Raw genomic sequence first — 22595 nt, 5'->3', positions numbered from 1 at the left:
AATGCCCAAATTTTCAACCCAAGAACTGTCAGCCTTGTTCTATGCTTGGCTCAAAATGAAAAGCTGGACAGCACCCAGCTGGAACCAGAAATGTCTTTATTTGGAAAAATGTCACCAAGGTAACCTCAACAATGGTTACCAGCTGTAAACATACCAGGAAATCCCAGTATAGATTGCCAATCAATTTCTTAACTCCAAAGGGCACTATACTGTTCAGAGAGAAAATCCAAAACTGTTCTTTTAAATTAAGAGCTGCTTGCCGGTCACCATAGTCTTGAACATGTTCAAGAATTGTCCATCTAATCTTGGAAAGAATGTCCCAAATCAATGCTATGCTGAAAATACTCTACTTCGATGCTCAATCAGTCGCACCTTAATGGGCCTTTTTGTATGTTCAATGACTACATTTCTTGGGCATTTTTTGAATGGTGTTGCATTTGGATGAGACTAACAAATCCCATGAAAGAAGAAATGCTGATTTTTCAAAACGTGGTCCATGTCTGGTTTCTTCAATAATAGTTTGCAGACGCTGACATTCAACTTACAGACTCAGATAAGTTTTGAGTCCATTTAATTATTCCACTGGTTGGTTTTGAGCATATATACAACATTTTTTTTTTTTTCAAATTGTCAGTTAAACAAGGCGGAGGAGGGCAATGATGAGAAAAGGCTAACCATGCCAATATATGGCTGGTAGCTTGAAAATTTGAGCATTGACCTCTACAACCTTGCTATTTTTTTGTATTTAACCATATGCTGAAGTCAGCTAGTGTAAGCTATGCAGATGCCTATGGAAATAAAAAATGTCTTCCTTTAAGGAAACACTCTACCAGAAGATTTTTTGTAATTTTAAATTGAAAAGATTTAGTCCCTAATGTGCATGTTTCAGTCAGAACCCTTTTAAATGTCCTGTTTCTTTCCTGCTACAATATCTGCTAAACCTAACTTATTCGGGTCTAAAAACCAACTCTTGACTTTGCCTTGGTGCTGTAGCAGCATACCATGAACACTGGAAAGATGCATGCCTATTTTCTACCAAGCAACAGTTGCCAGATTTATGAAAGGCCTCATGAATCTATAATCTCCAGTAAAAGATTTACCCATTCCTTGAGATCTAAATGTAGTCCTTTCTCAGCTTATGAAGCCTCTCTTTAAATCATTAGTATCAGCAGATCTAAAATGTAATTCCTGGAAAATTCTATTTGAATAGCAATTATTTTGCCCAAAGAGTTGGGGAATTGCAAGCCCTACCAATAGAGATCTTTTGGCTTCATTTAAAATCAGTCTGTTTTACCTGTTTTCTTTTTCCCAGGCCACATGCTCTTCAAGGCTAGCAAGCTTTTCATATGCTGTGCTAACGAAGAGCTTCATTAGTCTTAGAGGAAATTTTCATAACTTTTCATCTTTCAACCCAATTAAGCAAGGGGTATCAAGTATAAAGAGAACTCTCTCAGCTTGGATATTTGATTACATCACTTATTGCTTTAATCAGTCAGGATTACAACTTCAAAGTAAAGTGATAGTTCATCAATATAGGGCCACCACAGCTTCCTCGATGCATCTTCATTCTGCTTTTATGGAAGATATTTGCAAGTCTGCTATTTGATCTTCCATACATGCTTTTACAACTCATTAGAGCCCAGAAAACACTTCTTGGCATAACAGTAAGCAGTTTTGAACAGGCCGTTCTTTAAAAATGTTTTCTCTTTTCAACTCTCCCCTCCAACCATGAACTATAAATGTGGGTTGCATAACACATCCACAGTGCTCATATAACAAATTAAATGCAGCCTCAGCTTGGAAGCCCCCAGTTGTGTCCACAGAGAAAGGAAAGATGCTTACTTGTAACATTTTCCATAGACGGCAGGATAAATAAGCTGCACAATCCCTCTCGCCTCCTCTTGTAGTTGAATAACTTATTGTAAAGACTGAGGAGGCTTGTGTGGCAAACAGCTGCATGAGATGGACCATGCATGCTCAAACACCAAGAAACGTTTGTCCCGTAGTCATTGGGCAGTGTCATTCACTTGTGTGGCTGATTTATCTTGCTGTCTACAGAGAATGCCTATTACAGGTAAGCAGCTTTACTTTCTGGTTCATGTTCAAAAGAGATGTTCAAATAACTGATCCAGGTTAGGGAAAAATAAAGGTTTGGTTTTTTATTAAATTTCACTTTGATTCCCTAGTTTAGTGATCACATCTTAAATATTATTTGAGTTTTATTCTGTGCTTTTATTTAAATAAAACACTTATGTGAAGGAGCCTTAGGTTGCTTATCACAGAAAATAGTGGTTTATTACTCTTCAATCTGAGCTAATAGTTTTTCCTATTTTATCATTATATTGTTTTCAGCTTCACGCTCTTTTAGTGAAAATGTTAGTCTGCAGCTGATCACTTCTCTAGAAATTCAGATCAGTTCTACCCTATCATTTCACTTTTTCATCAATCTTTAAACAATTGTTTAATTAAAGAATTAGCAGTGATTTATAAGAAGTGACCTAGGAAGCCCAGCAGGATACTTGTCTTGCCTACTGATTAATCCAATTCTTATCAAAAACATTAGAGAAAAAAGTAACTCAGGTATGACACTGAGTATAATGAACATGAAATAGTTTTCCTTCCATAGTGCTAGCTAAATTTGTTTAACATGTAGAGTTTAGCGGTCTTACTGCAATTTGGATTTGCTTTCTCCATTTCAGATGTACTTCTTTAATATCTTTATATTTATTTTGCTGCATGCAAACATATATCATTCAATTGCGCATTTGGTGGGAGGGCAACAGTTAGGAAAATCATGTTTTCTATTTTGCTTTAGTTAATTATCTACTTTTAATTCTTTGTGCAATACAGACATGCCTCCTAGCTTAAGATCACTTAAAAAGGTATGGGAACTATTAATTGGTATAAAAAAGGAATGCCCTGAAAAACAGATACCAAATTCTTATTTAATATTTTTTTAGCATTGGCCATTTATGTATTATGCTCTTTTTCATGGATGGTTTTAGTATTTAGGACTTTAAACAGTCCTTCAATTCGTTTTGAATACACAGTACAAGAACAATTGTGTGTGTGTGTGTACTCTACCCTTAAAGTTAAAAACATTCTCATAACTTGTTGGCTTATTCTTATAAAGTACTGCTTATCAGCATCTATTTTATATGTTTGTTTATATCAGGTAATGAGCACAAAACAAATAGAAAATATTGATACATAGGACAATGTTTTACAGACAATCCTAATAAAATAACGATATTCACATGTGGGTAATTATCTTTGCCTGCGTATATCATTGTGAAAGACAGACTGATCTTTTTTTTGTTTGTTTGTTTTTTAAAGAGCCTAAGTAAGACTCATCCTAAGTGAGTGCAAGATAAAATTTTGTATTTCCTACCTTGATTCAAAGGTATATACTTTGGCCTATTTTCCAATAATGATTGTTCTTACTGACAGGAAAAAGAAGGAATTGTACTTTGAAAGTCACTCTGTGCAATAATACGTGAACATGTTTTTTCACCCCAGGCAAGACAACAATGTAGACTCTACTTCTTCCCTGAGGGAAAGCACAGAAACTGAAGGATTAGAGCTAAAACAGGGTAAGGATCAGAGTGGGCAAGGTAATTAAATTTTTGCAGTTTTTGGTAATTGCAGTGTTTGTATTTGAGGTGTGGTTCTTGTAGGGTTACTTGTATGAAAGGATAAATGGTAGACTGCTGTGTTTGCCTCCCCTTTTGATTTTTTTTTTTTTTAATTTAATAACGTGACCTGGTTGAAAACTACTATCTTTCTCTTCTCTCCCCACCATGTCCCGATCAGTTAGACTGGCTGCTCATGTGATCATTTAAATTCAGGGTAAGGCAGGAGTCATTTAGGCTCCTTTTGGAGCCATTTTCTTTTCCAATAATGTAAAACATCTAAGGTCTCTAGAGCATAAACTCCTTTTAAGAAATAAAAATAAAGCTTTGCATGACTTTAGCGCTTTATATTTATTCTTTGGTATATAACAAGGAAAATAGATTTGAGTCTAGATATGTTGATTCAAGAATATTCTATTTTGATTTTATAGATGTGATAATTTGACACTTTATTAGAGACTACCAGCAGAGGAGCAAAGAAGGGAGGAGATGATCAGAGTTTGAGTAGATTCTGTGATAAGTCATTGGGCAGACTGAATAAGCAAGCATTCTACCATCTAAAGTATTAGTGTTGCATGATAGACTCTCTTGATGATCTTTAGTCTGGCCAGGCAGTTTTTGTGAAAATGAGATACAGCTGAAATATTCTATGGCTCTGTGTGGTTTTGTAGAAGTTAGCAAGCATTAAACCTGAAGTTAGGTCTGATTCCTTGGTTATTTGAGACTGTAAATCTTTTTTTTTAAATGTATTTCCAAATTATTATATATCACATACACAGATACCACATCATAATAAAATATAAAATAAGACAGAAAATCATACAAAAATAAAACAAAAAAAACCTCCATTCTCCCCACAGCAGTGCCTGGTAAGTCAGTGACCTTCATACAGGAGTAGATCCACAAAGTAAATAAGTGGAAATAACCATCCTTTCACCTTCTTTCTAAACATCAGATAGTTAGACTCCAACCTAATGTCCAGTGTTGGGGTATTCCATATTTCTGTACCAATCACTTAAAAAAAAAAAAGCCTTTTTCAATTTGACACCTTCCAAATCTCATGTGCAGATGCAATTTGAAACAATTCACCATGTGCTGAACATAGATTATGGATAAGAGTATAACTCTTAACCGATTTGGCTCCCTCCCCCCAAGCTATCCTAAACATCAGAATCATGATCTTAAACTTAACTCTTTCTCTAATGGGAAGCCATTGGTATAACAATAGTGTTGAACTCATTCTCCAAGGTCAAGCAGGATGACAGTCTTCATACATGGGTGACATCAACAAATGGAGCCTGGCATGGAAAACTTGTCAAAATTTCTAGAACTTTGACTGAGCCTCTCTGAGCATGCATTATACCACGTATCCACACAGGGTTCCCTCTGTCTTTTTTTTTTTCCCTGAAGCCTAGGGTGTTGCAGCAATTCAGTCTCCTAAAGGAAAACCTCAAATGAAGTTTGTCGCATATTGTTACAAATCTTCACAATATTGATATGGGGTCCTCCTAGTTCTCCCCTTAGTGTCTTTAGCCAGGTTTTTTGGCGTTAATGGTACATTTTCTTTCGCTGTCATTACCCCAATGGCCACCGCCATTGAGTTTGATTTTTGTATCCTTTTTGTTTCGAATCGGCATGTCCATGTCTGGGTTTAAGCCATGCCCTCAGTGCGCGAGGACTGTCGATCACAGTCCCCCAAGATCAAAGTATCCTTTGCCTAGGGGCATAGCACAATGTCCAGGGTTGCAACAAATGCTCCAGGACATAAGATCCAACTCGTTAAGATGGAACCACTGTTCAAGTCAGAAAAGGCCTGTCCATCAGCAGTAAGGAGCCATGAAGCCATCGACATCGGTGGGATTGTCTGAACTGCTAGGGACAGCAGAGACAGGCCATCGTCTGCCTCCCCCAGGTCAAAGACATCGGGTTAGTCATCTTTAGCCTCAGCTCCGGAGATGGATCGATCTGAACACCGAGGGAAGCCAAAAAATCATCGGCATCTGTCTCCATCATTGCCGGCCCTAGATCCTGTCTCCTGCTCAACACAGAAACTACTTGGCTATCTGCTACACCTTTCAGAGAGTGGTCTGAAGACTAAATCCCTTAGTTTGTTTCAGTACAATTGGTGCATATCACCATCGTAGAAAGTATGCCGATCTCTGTACAGCCTATAGTTGTATGATTCATGTGGGGTCTACTTCAGCTGAAGCTTTCCCTAAGGCCTCAAGATGGGACCTCAGTGTGGTTTTAACTCAGCTGATCAAAGCTCCCTTTGAGCCTCTGAGCTCCTGTGACCTGAAGTTCCTGACCTAGAAGATCATATTTTTGGTGGCAGTCACCTCAGCTCACAGGATCAATGAACTCCAGGCCTTAGTGACTCATTCATCTTACACACAAATTTTTTCATGACAAGGTGGTCTTGTGCATGCATCCTAAGTTCCTGCCTAAGCTGGTATTGGACATCCATCGCTCTGCCAAAACTTTTTCCCAGGCCCCATTTGAACCATGGCAAATGAGCCCTGCACGATTTGGACTGCAGAAGAGCCTTAACCTTCTATCTGGAGCAGACAGAAGCCCTTAGACAGTCCTCCCAACTTTTTGTTTCTTTTGATCAGAACGGATTGGGGATCTCCTTTGCAAAGCAGATGGTTTCCAATTGGCTAGCAGATTGCATCTCCTTCTGTTATGCTCAGGTTAGATTGCACTTTAAGGGCCATGTCAAGGCTCACTCGCCTTGGGGGTGCGGGTTAGTTAGGGAAAGGGAAGGTGGGGGGTGCCGGAAAGAAAGAAAGTTCCCTCCGAGGCCGCTCGGGTGCGTGAAAAAAAAGTACGTGCTTGCGTCCTTTTTTAAAATCTGCCCCTTAGGGAAGAGTTTGGAGTAGGACCACTGTTTAAGGTTTACTTCTATTCCATTCCTATTTGTAGAATTTTTCAATTTTAAGAAGCTTGTGTAATTGAGAAGATAGCAAAACTAAAAGTAGATAAAGCAATGGGACTGAACAAGATACATCCAAGGGGGTATTAAGGGAATGTACAGAAATTCAGGCAATTCCACCAATGGACTGTGTTAACATTTCTTTAGTGTCAGGAGTAGTTCCAAAGGCCTGGAGCTAGGCAGATGTATTTCCTCCTCACAAAAGGATTTATTGACCTCAGTAGTGAATAAATTAATGGAATCACTGCAAAAATGGAGGATAGTGCAGTGGTTTTCAGGATCCAAGGCAGCTTGTTTTTCACAAAGTAAATGCGTAATATACTTAGGGCCAGATTTTAAAAGGGTTGCGTGCATAAAGTACGCGCGTAACACTTTTAAAATACCCCTGCGCGCGCCGAGCCTATATTGCATAGGCTTCCGGTGTGCGCAAAGCCCCGGGACGCGCGTCATCAGGGGGCGTAAAGCGGTCGGCGCGTCATCCGGAGGCGGTGCCGTGGGTGTGGTTTCGGCCCAGGGGCATGGCCGCGGCCTCCAGACCGGAACATGGCGCGCAGCAGCCGGCCCGGCGCGCGCAAAGTTACGCCTGCCTCGAGCAGGTGTAACTTGTGCGACAGAGGTAGGGGGGGGTTTAGATAGGCCACCACCTTGGCACTCACTCCTAAGCTTCTCATTTTACTCACCAGCCTCCTGTGCGGGACCGTATCAAAAGCCTTGCTGAAATCCAAGTAGATGACGTCTATAATTCTATATAATTATTTTTTAATTTTGTCTTTTTAAAAAAATTTTCATAAGGACAATAATTGTTTTTTAATCCATACAAGTTTGGAGGGTTTTTTTAGTGTCACTAAGGCTTTTATATTTAATTTATTGATATTGAGAAAATATTTTGTCGTCTTGTCTGGTTTTATTTGATTCTTCCTATTCGCTATCACTTACGTCTTCAGTATATTAATTATTTATTTTTCTATCCAGACTCTGTTTATTTTTTTAAATCTTTATTTTTATTTTAACTTTATTATAGGCATTCTGTTTTAGACCTCTTTTCACCGAGTCCGTTTATATTCCATCATTTTTATCATTCTTCTTATATTTTTTATTATTTTTTCTATTTATTGGGTTCCCCATGCTTTATTCTTCAGCTTATAGTTATTTACTATTCCCACGGTATTTTTTGCTACCCTAAGTTTCATTAAGTCTTAGCCACGCCCATAATAGTTTGATTGATGTCTATTTTTGCGCCACTTTGGGCCTTTTAAACACCCCAGGCACAAACACTCATTGATTTTAACATTAATTATGGCGGATGAAGAGCATTTAATTTAAACAGATCAGTAAAAACAGCTAAGTCTTTTATGTTAAGGAAGGGTTGTTTACCTACTTTGTTTAAACTTTTTAGCGTGTAAGCTTTCTTCACTTTTTTCATGGGGACAGGTTTGTTTGTTTGTTTACAGCTGAACAAGTGTTCAAGAGGGTTCCGATATGGAGTAGGAGAGGAGTATTCATTCAAGCCAGGTTATTTTTGTTATATACTTATATAGCTCGTTATAGCCGCAAATTTAACAAACTGTTTATAAATATCCGCACAGCAAACTATTATATTATTATTTTTTAAAATATATTTTTTTGATATATCTGTTTTAGCGGTACATTAACAGTATCTTTAGGGAAAAAGGGTGAGGATTTTACTCTCAAGTATTTCCTAATTCCAAAGTGTACAGGGGAACTCAGTCCCATTCTAGCTCTTAGCTCTAAACAGCATTTTGTTTCGTTTGACCCAGTCTTAACCTGGGATTGCATTTGCCATGCACACTCTGTATAATTTGGTTATCAGCTTGCATCTCCTTCTGTTATGCCTAGGCAGGTCTGAATCTGGAGCATGTCAAGGCTGATAATGTTAGAGCCTTGGTGGGGTCAGTAACCCACCTAAGGTTCAGCCTCCATGGAAAAGAACTGCAAGGCTGCAATGGAGTTCTCACCACATATTCATGTTGCTCTATTGGATAGGGTCTCTCGATGTGACAGTATGTTTGCCCAGTCTGTGCTGTGAAGTCTGGGGTATAGAACTTGTTTCCATCCCTCTTGGGGCCCATTATTTTGATTCCAAGCTTTTCCTTGGTTATTTTTCCCTGATTTTGTTCAGGGCATGCTATAGTTAGTGATTTCCCATGTGTGAGGACTGCCATCCTGATTACCCTTGGGAAAAAACAAAGTTGCTTATAGAGATGTGAATCGGAACTGAAATCGGATCCGATTCTGGTTCCGATTTACATCTATAGAGATGTGAATCGGAACAGAAATCGGAACCGATTCTGGTTCCGATTCACATCTCTAGCTGCTTACCTCTTACAGGTATTTTTCGAGGACAGCAGGATGTCAGTCGTCGTAAAACCCTCCTGCCTTCCCTTGAAGTTGGTTCTCCAAGTTTTAGCTTTGTTTAAACTGAGGATGATGTGGATCAGACTGCACATGCCAGTGGGGTATGTCAAAATTTCTAGAAGTTTTGAAGTATCTGTTCCGTTCTGGGCTCTATCTGATGTCACTCAAGTGAGCACGGACATCCTTCTGTCTTTAGAGAATACTTGTTATAAGTAAACAGCTTTGTTGACTAGGAGGACACATCATGAAACTGACAGGTAGCAGATTTAAAACAAACTGGAGAGAGTATTTTTTCACTCTGTGTACAATCAAGCTATAGAATTTATTGCTAGATGGCATGTTCAAGGCATCTAACATTTATTTATTTAAAAAATGTATTAACCACATACTTCATGGATTGTGGTTTACTAAAGCTTGAACATACAATAAAATACATAATATAAAATCAACTAGTCACTAAACACATGAATTCTGTACACACACTCCTCCAAAAAGCATTACCGCATCTCCCCAGTATCTCCCGGATATAATATTACCTCCTATCTGTGTTCTGTGTTTCTTCAAAACCTTGTAGCCTCAAAAGCCTGAGAAAACAACCACGTTTTCAGCGCCTTTTTGAACACAGACATATCTGACATTACCCAAAGTTGTTCTTGCATCGAATTCCACAAAATTGGCCCTGCTACAGACACTACTTTATTTTGAACTTCCTGCAGATGTGCCTGATGTATTGTGGAGATGTCCAATAGGCCCCTATTTACTGATCTCAATGAGTGATTTGTATGATATGTATGGCTGCTTCCAACCATAAACCATCAATATTTGTCAGAATCTTGTGAATCAATATAACTTTATAATGAATTTTCAAATGAATAGGCAACCAATATGACATAACATAGCGGTGTTCAAAAAGAGTTTGGACAATTCTAGAGCAAAAGGCCATAAACCATTATTAGCGAGGTAAAGTTGGGAAAGCCACCTCTTCTTTCAGAGTAAGCAACAAGAAATGTTGGAATGTCTTTGGAATCCGGCTCAGAGGACCTTTTGGTCTGACTCAGCATAGCATATTTTATGTGCTTATGATTTAAGATGAGGCACACTAGGGTGTGTTTCATGTTGTGTGTAGAGTGTACCAGTTTACAGGGTACCTATTCTGAGAAATTTTGAGGGGAAAGAATAGGAGTTTTTGATTAAGGTGTTAACTTCCTGCCCTTACAGCAGTGAACTGTATGTTAGTGGTTTGATCAGTTTACCATTGCATACTTCCTCATTATCTTTAAAACAGTGTCACATACCTCCTTATGTTAAGCGGTTAATGAGTAATCTTAGTGGACAGTCCCCTTTAACAAAGACAAATCACAGATTTAAGCTATTAACCCCAATTTTTGTGAAACAATTTATTACTGTTTTATATTGGTGCATGTATAGCTGTATGCATAGGGAAAGTTCTCCAGAACCTTAAAGATCTGACAAGTAACTTTTATTTACTTAAGATCTTTCCTCATTAGAATTTGCATGCTGCCCCTTCTTTTTGTCTATGGATTTACATATCTGTACATCCTTTAGTTCAGTGGCCATGGACTTCAGAATAGTTGATCTGCTCTACAGTTGGTGTCCACTCCCCTGACATCAGACAGTTAGGTACTAATCACCATTACTTAAAATTTAGTGATGTATTTTAGATTTTGATCTTTTACAGTATTTTTGTAAACCACTATGGGTCAAACATTTTGTTTGAAGAGGGCACTATCTAAGTGCACCACAATATAATACTTACTAAAAGCAAAACTTGGGGAGGTCCACGTTCAAAAGCATTTAGCCAGCTGTCTCAGAAGTTAGCCGGTTAAATGAATGTTTGGGCACTTATCCAGCTAAATTTTAGCCGGCTAATAAGATAACCAGCTAGAATTTAGCCAGCTAAGTTAGGGCCATTCCAGGGGCGTAATTGGGAGCAGTTGAGTTAGCCGGTTAAGTTAACTGGCAAACTCCAATATTCAGAGTTTGCTGCATGATTTATTTATTTATTTAAAATCTTTTCTAAACCATCGCAACGGTTTACATGTTGGCACATAAAATACGGTGATTGAGTATGTACTATAGTACATTCTAACAGGTGCCGCAAAAGGTTCGGTTACAATATATCAAAAGAATAAGCAATCAATTGAAAAATGAAGTAGGTCATGCCCAGGTGTGCCTTTACAGTACTAATCACTGGTAAAATTCATATTCTCTGTATTTAACAATTATGTTTGTGGTGATATAGTGTTGCACATTCTGAGAGTAGTGCAGTGTGTTGGTGCTCTTCTGTGTGGTTGGGCCAACGAGTTGTCCTAAAGTTAGGTATCTATAGTTAGCTATATTCAGTAGTACAGTTTCACTATTGAATATACTTCCAAAGCTAGCCAGATAAGTTTATCCAGCTAACTTTGCTAGCCAGAGTGTGTCTGAATATGGACCTCAATTTTATATTTTAAACCTGCAATAGGAATGTTTCTGCCTGATTTTCACTGGATTTGATATTTAGTTCTTTTTCTTTATCTCTAACAGGGAATACTTGACTAAAGTTGAACATGTACCAGTCATGGGAATAAACAATGTAATTCATAAAAAAAAAAAATTGTGCATTACTTATACTTAAAATAATGAGGTTCATATTCAGACACAGTTCAGCTAGCAGTGTTAGCCAGATAAGTTTATCCAGCTAACTTTGAAGGTACATTCAATAGTGAAACTGCACTGTTGAATATAGCCACCTCTTTAGGGCAGGTCTTTGACCAGACTTAGCCGGCTAAGTCATCCAGCTAACTCTGAATATCGGAGTTAGCCGGATAACTCAGCTCCTCCCAGTTATGCCCCTGGACATCACTGCTTCCAGAATTTTTAAAAGGCTGATGAGGACTGGGAAAATCATGGATGGCAGGTTTGTCTAGGTAGCTGTCTTCTGCCTCCAGGGCCAACGAGCTACAGCTACTACAGGAGACAGGATTAGAGGAAAGAATCTGCCTCTGTGGCAAGAGCTAGGTCAGAAAGCTACTTTCAGGTTAGGGGCGCTGCTGAAGTGCAGTATTAGAGGAGAGACTGGAAGGGAGGGAGAGTGGACAGTAGAGAGGAAGGGGAGAGCAAAGAAAGTCAATGCAAGAAAAATAAAACAACCAAAAACATATAAAACTGGAAGTTCCAGCCAGAAATAAGAGGGCATTATACTATTATACTGACTGCCTTGAAAAATAATTTAGTAGTAACCAGCATGGTAATTGAGTTATGTGCTTGATCCCACTATCTTGGTACAGCATGACCAGTCAAGGAGGTGTGTTTTGTTTGATTATCGATTGCCCTGGTTTTCTTGTATTTGACAGTGACAGGTTTGCATAAGAAAATGTTAATGTGCAGTGAGTAAGCAGACTTGTGGTGTTAAGTGTTATCACAATAATAACTGGCTCTTCTATTGCTAATCATGGGTATTAATCTTCATCACCTGTTTAATGATTAAAGGTCCAGTAGTAGTGTCAGGAAGGAAAGAGATTTGCTCTGAGAATACTCTTGATTAAAACCCATGATGACTCTTCTGTTCATTGGGGATGGGGTGGTCAGTGCTTATGAGCATGAGGAACTGATACACTAGTTAGAGCTAGGTATAATGTCTGTTGGCTCTGTTAGAGTTCATACACCTGACTTGAGACTCTTAAGTGCTAATAATTAACCTATTATTACTAATACACAAAACCCTACACAATGAAAATATGACATGGCTCAATAATGACCTTCGCTTCCACAAGCACACCAGACCCTCCAGAACACAACATACTGCCACCCTACACATTCCCCCTCACAAAGCGATCACTCTCTAGTCAACTAGAAAGCGTGCGATAGCCATAGCTGGCCCACTCAGTTGGAACAACATGACACCTGAGTTGCGTCAAGAAACATGCCCAATAAAATTGAAGCAAAAACTCAAAACATGGCTATTCCTTCAAGCTTATACATAATGTACACATTTTCTTCCTACCTGCATGCCCGCAACTATTTCCCTACAGAATATTCATGACCACCACTGTTTTAGAAACCCTCTCACATTTATTCGAGTTCCACTATATGGCAATTTTTTTTGTCTTATTTAAAAAAAAAAAAAAAAAAAAAGACTAGAGAACCAGATAAAATGAGACTGTGGGCTGCTTTAGGTCCATGCACCATAGTTTGCCCACCCTTGTCCTAATGGCTAAACAGAGACGATGATTTTCTAGTATGCCACAGCTTCTCCGCTGAAAAAAGGGCAAACAAAAGAACATTGCTGCTGCCCATTCCCTGCTTTCCCCTGTGCCTGGTACTGCTGCTGCCTAGCAATTAGGAACACACATCCCAAAACATAAAAGCATAGGTCCACACTGGGCAAGTCAGAAAAGTGTACCACTTGCATTTCTTTCAATCATAAGAAATGCTAAGAATGCTGTTGGCTTACTGAAAAGTGAATCATTTCCGAGAAGAAGCTGTGATAGTAGTATGCATATAGGACAGAGAGTTTGACACTCTGTCATTATTTGACTTTGGGTACATTATGCATATGTTTGTTTCCCTTTGCCCAGTTTATCAATCTGTGTCTGGGTGATAAGAATAATGTTGCCTCTTCTTCCCTCTACCTTATGGAAGCTTTCATGTGACCTGATTATCAGAATTGGTATCTAGTTTCTACCCCAGGTGCGGCTCTAGATAAGTTAGTGAAATATAATAATTGAGATATTCATCAAAATCTGTTAATAAATACAAATGATTATTTTCTCCTCCTGAAAATACTTTATGCATTATCCTACATGATGTCTTCTCACTTGCCTTGTAGTAAACAGATTAGAAAACGTTCATTTCCACTATTTGGTTTAACTGGAGTGAATAAGGTATTTTATTTTTGGTCAATGCAAGCTTCTGGCTTAAACTATTTGAAACCCTTTTTGGTAGTACTGTTCATGTGAAAACTTTAGAATTAGAAGGAAGGAGGAATTCTCCTGTCACAGTATCAAATGTAAGATCAGGTCAAGTATCCCAATGATCTTTTGATGAAGGCTTCACTTGCTTTGTGGTTCATTCTATTTAGTGACCTTTGGATAGTGACCTGAGAAATGCCACATTTCAGACACATCCTTTACTGTCTTCTTCCATAATATGGCAGAGAATTGATGACTGCTGCAGGTGATTGCTTCATTGTCGCTTTTTATGACTGTATCAACAGCAGTGTCCAGTAGCTTTGGGCAAAGTCCACTTTAGAAGTTATATTTTAAAATGGTTTGCTGTTCCAAAGCATACCTTTTGAACCTCGGCTGAATAAATTGATCCATGAGCTCATTTTGAGCAGGAGCCTAGCAACTATGTAGATTTGTTTTAAGTTGAACCAAAAAGATACCAGATATAAAAAGGGGTTGAATTATTATAGATTTTAAACTTTAGTAACATCAGTCATCAAGGCTTCAGTCCTGGAATATCTTCCATATACATTCAAAATGTATTCATCTTAAAAAGGTACAAAAAAAATCTACCTAATAATGAGTATGCATCTCCCATTCACTCAGCTTATGTTTAGGATGTTTCTCTTCGAAAATTAGCTCAGATGAAATACATGCACTAAAAATACTCACATTTTATACCTGCTATTTGTGCAGGCAGCAGAGAGGGGTAAAATTAGCATGTACATTTTTTGAGATTTCATGAACATGTTCTTTTTTTACTCCTCTAACCTAAACACACTCCCAGGAACATCTTTTTATTTATTTATTTATTTATTTATTTTCCTTACCCACGGTACAAGTCCCCAGGTGTTAACTACACAGAGGAGGACAATTTTCAGACAAATGGTAAATAGCTATTGAAAATAGCTATTTACCATTTAGGGAGGAGGAACAGCCTAGTGATTAGAGCAGAGGACTATGAACCAGGAGACCAGGGTTTGAGTCCTGCTGTCTCTCCTTGTGACCTTGGGCAAGTCACTTTACCCTACATTGCCTCAGGTACAAAAACTTAGATTGTAAGCCCTCTGGGGATAGAGAAATACCTACAGTACCTGAATGTAAACCGGTGTGATATCTCAATTGAGATCGAATGTCGGTATATAAAAACAATAAATATAAAAAATAGGGGAAATAGCTTTGAAAATTGCCTTCCACATGTTTAACTGATATAGGGAGAGGTAGGTATTACTGCTTCTTGTGAGTACTTTGAAAATACAGCAGGATATAATTTTCTTTTAAAGTGGCCCTTCAACAATAAACAGTCACTTTAATAACATAGTAAATGTCAGCAGCTAAAGACCACAATTATCTATCTAGTGTGCCCAGCAAGCTTTTTTTAGGGTTAGTAACTACTGCTCCATGTAGGTTACTCCAGGCCTTTCATTAAGGGTAGAAACTGCATGCTAAGTCCCCATGCAGGCTACTCTTTCTGTGTTGCCAGCATGTCTTCAAGCTTAAACAAAGAGAGTATGTGACAGGAAGGGGGGAGGCTATTGTGGTGAATGTGCACCAGGCACACAAGAAAAGAAGCTGTTGAAGTCATAGGGGGTCATTCAAATCGCGTTAGGGCATTATCACGGGCGTTAGGGCTTTTAACAGCCACGATAACGCCATAATGCATGCGATAAATATCTCATCGTGAAATGTGTATGCAAATTTGAAAAATGTATTCAAGTGGGAGGAGTTTGGGCAGAATAAATGGAAATGAGGGCTGTTTAACGTTGCGTGCTATCACGGGATTTAATGCCGGAAATAACTACACCTTTTTTCCAGGCGTTATGCCGTTTCAAGAGGGGAGGAAAGAGAGAGAGAGAGCCTCTGTGGAGGTCCACTGATTTGTGAACTTTTTATACCGCTGTAAGAGGCAGCATTATGAATTCGGGGTGAGGTTTTTGGGGTGAGTTGGGTTTGGGGGTGGGGTGGGGGGGGAGTTTAAAATGCACATTCATTCATATGTACGAACAGCATAGTTACCATCAGTGAAGATTTAATGTGATATGGAGTGATGAAACGTGAAAGAGTAGATTTGTACCATGTTCTCTCTACATAGCTTGATTGCAACTAGGTAGAAGTAGCTTTTGGATTACCTTGGAAAATCCTGAAGTTTAAATTTCCACCAGGTAAAACATTACCAAGATAAAATTTATCCAGAAAATTAGTCATTCTTGGGGTGGAGTCAAGTTAGCCACATATCTTGCCCAGCTAACTTCAATATTCAGAATCAGCCAGATAAGCTATCTGACTAAGTCTGGATGTGCCTCAGAGCAAAATTATACAATTGTGTACCTGGATAACTTTATGCCAGACAAACAGGTAGAGAGCTAAAGGTGACACACTCCAAAGAAATATCAAAGTATGTAGATGTGCAACCAAAGCTGAGTCTCTATCTGAAAGTTATGAAAAATCTCACCGTCACAATTCATCAGTTTCAAAGGGCATTTACTGAGCAGTTCACAAAATGCATCTTACGGTATATCCAAAGTATGTCTCCTGACATGGTACCATGTTTGACCTAGGGCTGTAAGCAGTTGCAGAAAACCTTAATATATAATACAGCTAAAGATCACTTCAATATAATCTGTGTATTGTATGCAGATCTGTGGCGATAGTTGTTTGCAGGCATGTGGGAGAGGAGATTTGGAGCAGACCTCTGTTTTTCAAATTGAATAGTGAAGGGGCCATAGGACACTGGCCAGCAGTTTGCTATTCTTTTAGGAGGTCGGGGAGAATCGGGCGCCATGATCCAACCTAGTTAGTTGGGGTGGGAGATTGGGCCTGCTGGCCCAGAAGAGGATTTTCTTTTTTGCAATCATTTAACCAGCTATATTCTGAACATACGTCTGTTAAAGTTATCTGGGTGCACATATCTAGATAACTTTAGGACTGCTTTCCACATGACCAGATTTTGCTGGCTAAACCTATCTGGATAGCACTGATATTCAGCGCTACCTGGCTAAATTGAAACCACATCCTTGGATTTCTCCTGTGCCGCTTCTTTTGTATCTAGCGGTTTTAGCTGGCTAATGACTTACCTGGTCAGTAGGGGGAGATGTTTAAACCCTAGGTTTGTCTGGCTGAGTCCAAAATTTAGCCAGACAAACCCTTTTGTATATCGACCTCTATATATTCTTCTGTCCTCTGAGAACACCTATAAGTAAGCGATTTGACACGAGGAGGGTGCCACCTTATAGACTAATTAATTTGAGGCGTGAGCTTTTGAGGATAGAGTGACGAAGTGGACTCTGTCCTTGAAAGCTCATGCCTCTATAAATTGGTTAGTCACCCATCTCGTGTCATTTTTGCTGCACCAGACTAACTCAGCTATCCCTCTGAATATTTGCTTTATCTAGTCACTATACAAATCCCTTATTTTCCTAAAATGGAGTAGCACTGTTTAGTTACATAATTTTAATTAATGCATATAAGAAACTATCTCCATAAATAACTACAAAAAAATCAAGAAGGAGAGAGGGTGAAAAGAGCAAAAGAGGGGAAATGGCCAGAGTTTGAATAGGATCTGTAGGGACAGAATAGGCAGAGTGAGCAAGCCAAGAAGTACTTGTCTGACAGCTACTATGGGGGTGGGTTGTGTGTTGTAGAAAGGTTTGTCACTAATTTACTGTACTCTTGGCTAGTTTTCCTGTCTTTTTCGCAAAACTGTGTTCTGGAAAAGTTATTTTTATTTCAGTCATCATTCTTTAGGATTGGATGATAGATTAAGGAGCTGAAATGATTTAGTAAAATTCTCCGAGGACAAGCAGGATGGCAGTCCTCACACATGGGGTAACACCATCGGATGGAGCTGTATGTGTCATTGTATTCAACTTTGCTCTCTTCTGACAATTTTTGTAAAGTGATTTTTTTCTACAGCTGTTTATTTTTTCTTTTACCTTACAGTAGCTTTATTTTCCCTTTATCTTTTTCTTGTTTCCTATTTTCCTCTGTCTGCCAGCTGCATGGCAGGCCTTAGTCACTGTGCAGCCTGGCAGATGACCCCTGCCATACCCTACCACGCATGTTGCATTCCACTATCGCACTAACTCCTAATGGAGTCTATAGGAACAATGTGACGGTGTTCCCAGTACCACTGGGGCTCTGATTATGGCATGGTGGTGCATAGTGTTCTGTGGCATCACCCCCATGATACCCCCAGTACCTGACAATGTTCCAAGAGGCTGAACACAGTCCTTGAAAGGGCAATGAGTCATTCACATCAAGTAATGGCAGCTGCGAAGGCTGTAGAGACCAATGGTGCCCATGGTGCTCTGCTGCAGTATCCCGGGATATCCAACAGTGTCCACTGGTGTCTGCCATGGTGATGGTGCCCATGGGGCCCATAGCGCTCTCATGCTTACAGATGGATCACATCAATGACACCAAACAATGCCACACTCAGGGCTTCAAAAGTACTTGACCATGCTACAGGTCTGAGCAATTTGACGATATACAGCAGCATCAATGGCGCCCCAGGCACCTGCAGACGTTAACAGCCCAAAAGCATTGATGGAATGGTGATACCAATGCCCAAAGAAACTGATGACTCCCGACGCCATTGACGGTTCCCCTCTGTTCCCCTCGGCTCCCCTATTCTCCCAAGGACGACAATGCTTCGAGTTCAATGGCATCCCTTGCCAATGTCCATAACTGATGATAGCTTTGACAGCACCCTAGAGCTCATCAGCCTCGATGGTGCTCAAAGCCCGGCAGGGACTCTGATACCCCACAATCCCAGCGGCTCAGAGCCCCCAAGAACATCGGCATCCATAGTGCCCGACAGCCGTATGCCACAGATGAGACACCTCAATGCCCCTTAGTGCCTTATGTGGACACTGCAAAGGAGCCTTGGCATTCCAGGATACCTCAGGTCAATGGCGACCCTGGTACTTTAATGCATCAAGGTCATCCAAGATCCAAAGTCCTGGTCGCCCTCGAGGCCATAGACTGCCAGGGCACTCGAGGGTTCCCAGGAGCCCTGGCAGTTGATGGCCTCGAGGGCGACCAGGGTGCTTTTATAGCGATCCCGGTGCCTTGTGGATGGTGCTTGACATCGAGATCAGCGATGAATGGCATCTGTGGCAAACACATCCAATGGCTTCCATGGTAGCCCTGCATTTTGACATCATCGAGGCCAGTCACGTATCTCGGTAGAATCGAGGGCAGCATCAATGGTGCCGAGGATGACTGTGGCACTCAATGGCAGTCCTGGTCCCCGACACAGAGCTGACTGCGATACTAGAGGTCGGTGCCACTACTACATTGTATTGAGGCCCATGGCGCTCGATAATGCTAAAGTCGATGCCATTCGTCCAGAGCATCGAGAACCCATGGCGGTCAAGACATCTACAGTGTTGCCGATGCCTACAGCACAGAAGGCCCAGCTCAATAACCCTTACGGCGTCGAAGGCGGTCACGCACCTTGATGGCGACAAGGGTGACCATGGGGGCTCAATGGCAGTCCTGGTCCCCGACGTGGTCCTGACATCGATGCCAGTGTTGCCAGTACACGACAAATATACAAAAACAGAAAGAGCAAGGAGAGGACAAGGAAACTAAACTGCAGGTGCAGTATCTTTTTTTTTTTTTTTTTTTTTTTTAATAAGGGATAAAATTAGACTCTGCCAGCCTGGAGAAGGGATTTCACTGCTTCTGGCCAGCAGTCATTTTCTATCCACCGTGGGATCCAAGAACAGCTCAGACGATAGTGCTCTTCTTGGGTCATCCTAAAGCACAGCAAGTCTATATCGCGAGGGAGCTATTCCAGATTTGGTCTACCTGTCGTACTCGGGATTCTTACTCAGGGTAGCTCCCTGGTGAAGATTAGGGGTTTCTCCATCCGGGAGTCATCTTTGTTACCTGCTGAACTCAATGTGTGTTTTTCGTGGAGGACCACTCTTGCCAGTCATTCTCGCCTGCAGAACTCTTACCTCACTGAGAAGGATTCTGGTTCATTTAGTTGGCAATTATGTCTTTCAACTTTCGCCATATCCATGGCTGAGGGAGTTGGGGGACAAGGGATGCCACAACAGTGGTTCTGTTTTGTTGCGGTGGCTGCAAGCTGTATGTTCCTGTTTTAGGGATAATACTGTCTGCAGACAGAGTCCTGGCTCATTTATTTATTTATTTAGGCGTTTTATATACCATCGTTCCAAAAGAAGATCAAAATGGTTTACAGAATTGTCATTCATATTCATGGTCAGCAATCCTGTGCTTTGTGTTAGTGTTTACCTTTCTACTTCAACATCACAGCTCAGGCAATGGTTGTTTCATTTTCTGGACCGTGTGCTTCATTGGGGGGAAGTATAAGTAATCATGTCTGCAGTATTGATACCTACGTCAGGTTGTTGGGCAGTCTGTTCTGAGATCACTCTGATTCTGTCCTTTACCCTTGGGTTTCCAGGCTGGTGAAGAAATCCTCTTCTGCAGGTGTTTGCACTTGCAGCATCCCTGCTTCTTGTCCCTTGGTGGAGTGTTTCTGGATTTCTTCCTGGGGGGGGGGTTCGCTCTCAGTGAGTTATTCCATTGGGGTTCAGATATTTACAGCCTAGTGGCTTTTTGCTACCCCTGCAGCCCAGCGGTCTGCCTCCTTGTGTTCTTCGCTCCCCCGATTTTCCATTTGGAATGTTGGGGGAAGGGGAAGGAAAGCTAGGGCATTCATGGTATTTCTTAGTGTATACCTACAGGGAACTCTGTACCACCTGTCTTTTGCCAAGTTTTGGCCAGTACTGCTTTTAACTTTTCATTCTTCACTGGGTTGTCCAAAATGCCTTCCTGCTCCCCTGATCTCTCCTGTAGTCAGGATGACAGTTGAGCTTCAGCTTGGTTTAACACCCTGCTCGAGGTTTTGAGCTAACAGTCCCATTTCTGGGATTGCCTTTCATCCCTTGACTTTCTTGATACTGTCCAGTGTGATCAGCTATGTCTGGTACTTTGGCAGGTAGGGTCTGTCACAGAAACTGCTGTTGCTGATTCTTTTTCCAAGCATTGCTTGGGTTCTTTCTGCTCATTTTGCCTATCAGCCAAACGTGGGGCACACTTCTGCAAATGTATTCTGTCCTTCAGGTGCCAGTGGACTGCAGTTTCTTTCTGGGGGCTGTCTGGTCCCACGTGCATTTTTGGTTGTCTTGTGACACTGAAAAAAACTATGCGGTCTTCGTCCAAATGTTTTTCTCTTATTTATTTAATTAATTAACACTTTTATATACCGAAGTTCGTATGGAACTTCACATCGGTTTACATGAAACGGAGAAAAAGGAAGAAGAGGAAAACTCAGAGGAAAAAAAGTTACATTATAACAAAAATAACTTTAAATTAATGAGGCTGAGAGAAGAGAAAAAGGATAGAGGAGGGCAGAGAGGGTGAAGTTAAAGGAATTTGTAACTGGTTTAAGAAGAACGTAGAGTTAACTCAAAAGGGGGGATCTGTACAGTGGGAGGGGGTTGTAAGTTGGCTGAGAGGAGTAGCGGGGTATTAGGCCTTTTCCTGTATCCAGGAGGCTCTAGACCTATTGTGGTCATCAGTGTTTGCTGATCCAAAACCCTACTTGTAATATTTTCTGTGATGGTGAGTATGTTTCTTGCTGGCACTCGCATCACTCCCCTGCCTTAGGTTTTTCTTTGTCATATGGTTTTCTTTTTGTGGAATCCAACTCTTTCCCCCCCTAGACCACTTTGTGGGTCAGCTGCCTCACAGGAAAAAGGGAGAGGGGTAATGCATTCCGCGCTGTGTGCGGTTTCTTGCTTGGTCCTGCTTGGGCAGCCTATAGCTTGGGAATCACCCATGTGTGAGGATTGCCACCTGGCTTGTCCTCAGAGAAAGCAGAGTTGCTTACCTGTACCAGGTGTTCACAGAGGATAGCAAGATGTCAGTTCTTACTAAACCACCACCACCTCCCCTGGGAGCTGGTTTCTCCATGTATTAACTATATCATGGACTGCAGAACTCTGCCTAGGGGGCAGGGTGATAACTACAGCTGCACATGCTCAGTAGGGCATATTTAAAAGTTCTATAATCTTTGAGATCAAAGTTCCGTTCCGGGCTCTATCCGATGATGTCATACATGTGTGAAGATTGGCATTCTGCTATCCTCTGAGAACACCTGTTACAGGTAAGCGACTCTGCTTTTTGTTTGTATGATGACTATTTAAAGTTCAGCTTTTTGAATTTAATTGGACATTTTATTGTTTGGATTTCAGAAGCTTCATTGTGATATAAAATCTTTTAATTAGCAATATAGATCATGGGATGCTATCATAACATTTTCTAGTCACTAATGCTTTTACTACTGTATGTGTTTGTGTATATATTATATAAATATATATATATTTATTGCATATTCTGCTCATGTGGACATGAAGATGTGATGTATTCAATTTTCCTAAACTGACTCCAATTTAAAAGGCATTGTGCTGTCAGATTTTTATTGATGTCTTCAGTACTGTCCTTTTTCACTGGATGACAAGAAAATGGTCAGTAGTGCAGGTCATCCCAAACAGACTGATTCAGTCCTGGTTTTTCCTCATTCAAGGAGATGGTCCTGTTTTTCTTGAAATCAGAATTACATCTCTCTTTATCTAATGGTAGAAAACCAGGATTCGATCACAGTTCCAGTTGACCTAGGTAGGGTGGCATCTCTATTTTCCAAGGAGCTACACTGTAAGAAGA

At 40.3% G+C, this 22595-nt stretch overlaps 1 protein-coding gene across 7 annotated transcripts in view; it reads left to right on the top strand.

The window, feature by feature from the left end:
- CAAP1 (caspase activity and apoptosis inhibitor 1) overlaps positions 1-22595 on the top strand; it is a 171795-nt gene that overhangs the window by 148585 nt on the left and 615 nt on the right. For 6 of the 7 annotated variants that reach the window (XM_029606341.1, XM_029606351.1, XM_029606316.1 and 3 more), the window contains exon 6: positions 3520-3614. In XM_029606341.1, coding sequence (XP_029462201.1) covers positions 3520-3614 — 95 coding nt within the window. The remainder of the gene's footprint in view (positions 1-3519; positions 3615-22595) is intronic. The other variant, XM_029606369.1, reaches the window with a different exon arrangement.

Source organism: Rhinatrema bivittatum, chromosome 1 (assembly GCF_901001135.1).
Source record: "Rhinatrema bivittatum chromosome 1, aRhiBiv1.1, whole genome shotgun sequence".
Taxonomy (NCBI): Eukaryota; Metazoa; Chordata; class Amphibia; order Gymnophiona; family Rhinatrematidae; genus Rhinatrema; species Rhinatrema bivittatum.
The sequence above is the reverse complement of the archived record's forward strand: the minus strand, read 5'-3'. Positions and strand labels throughout refer to the sequence as shown.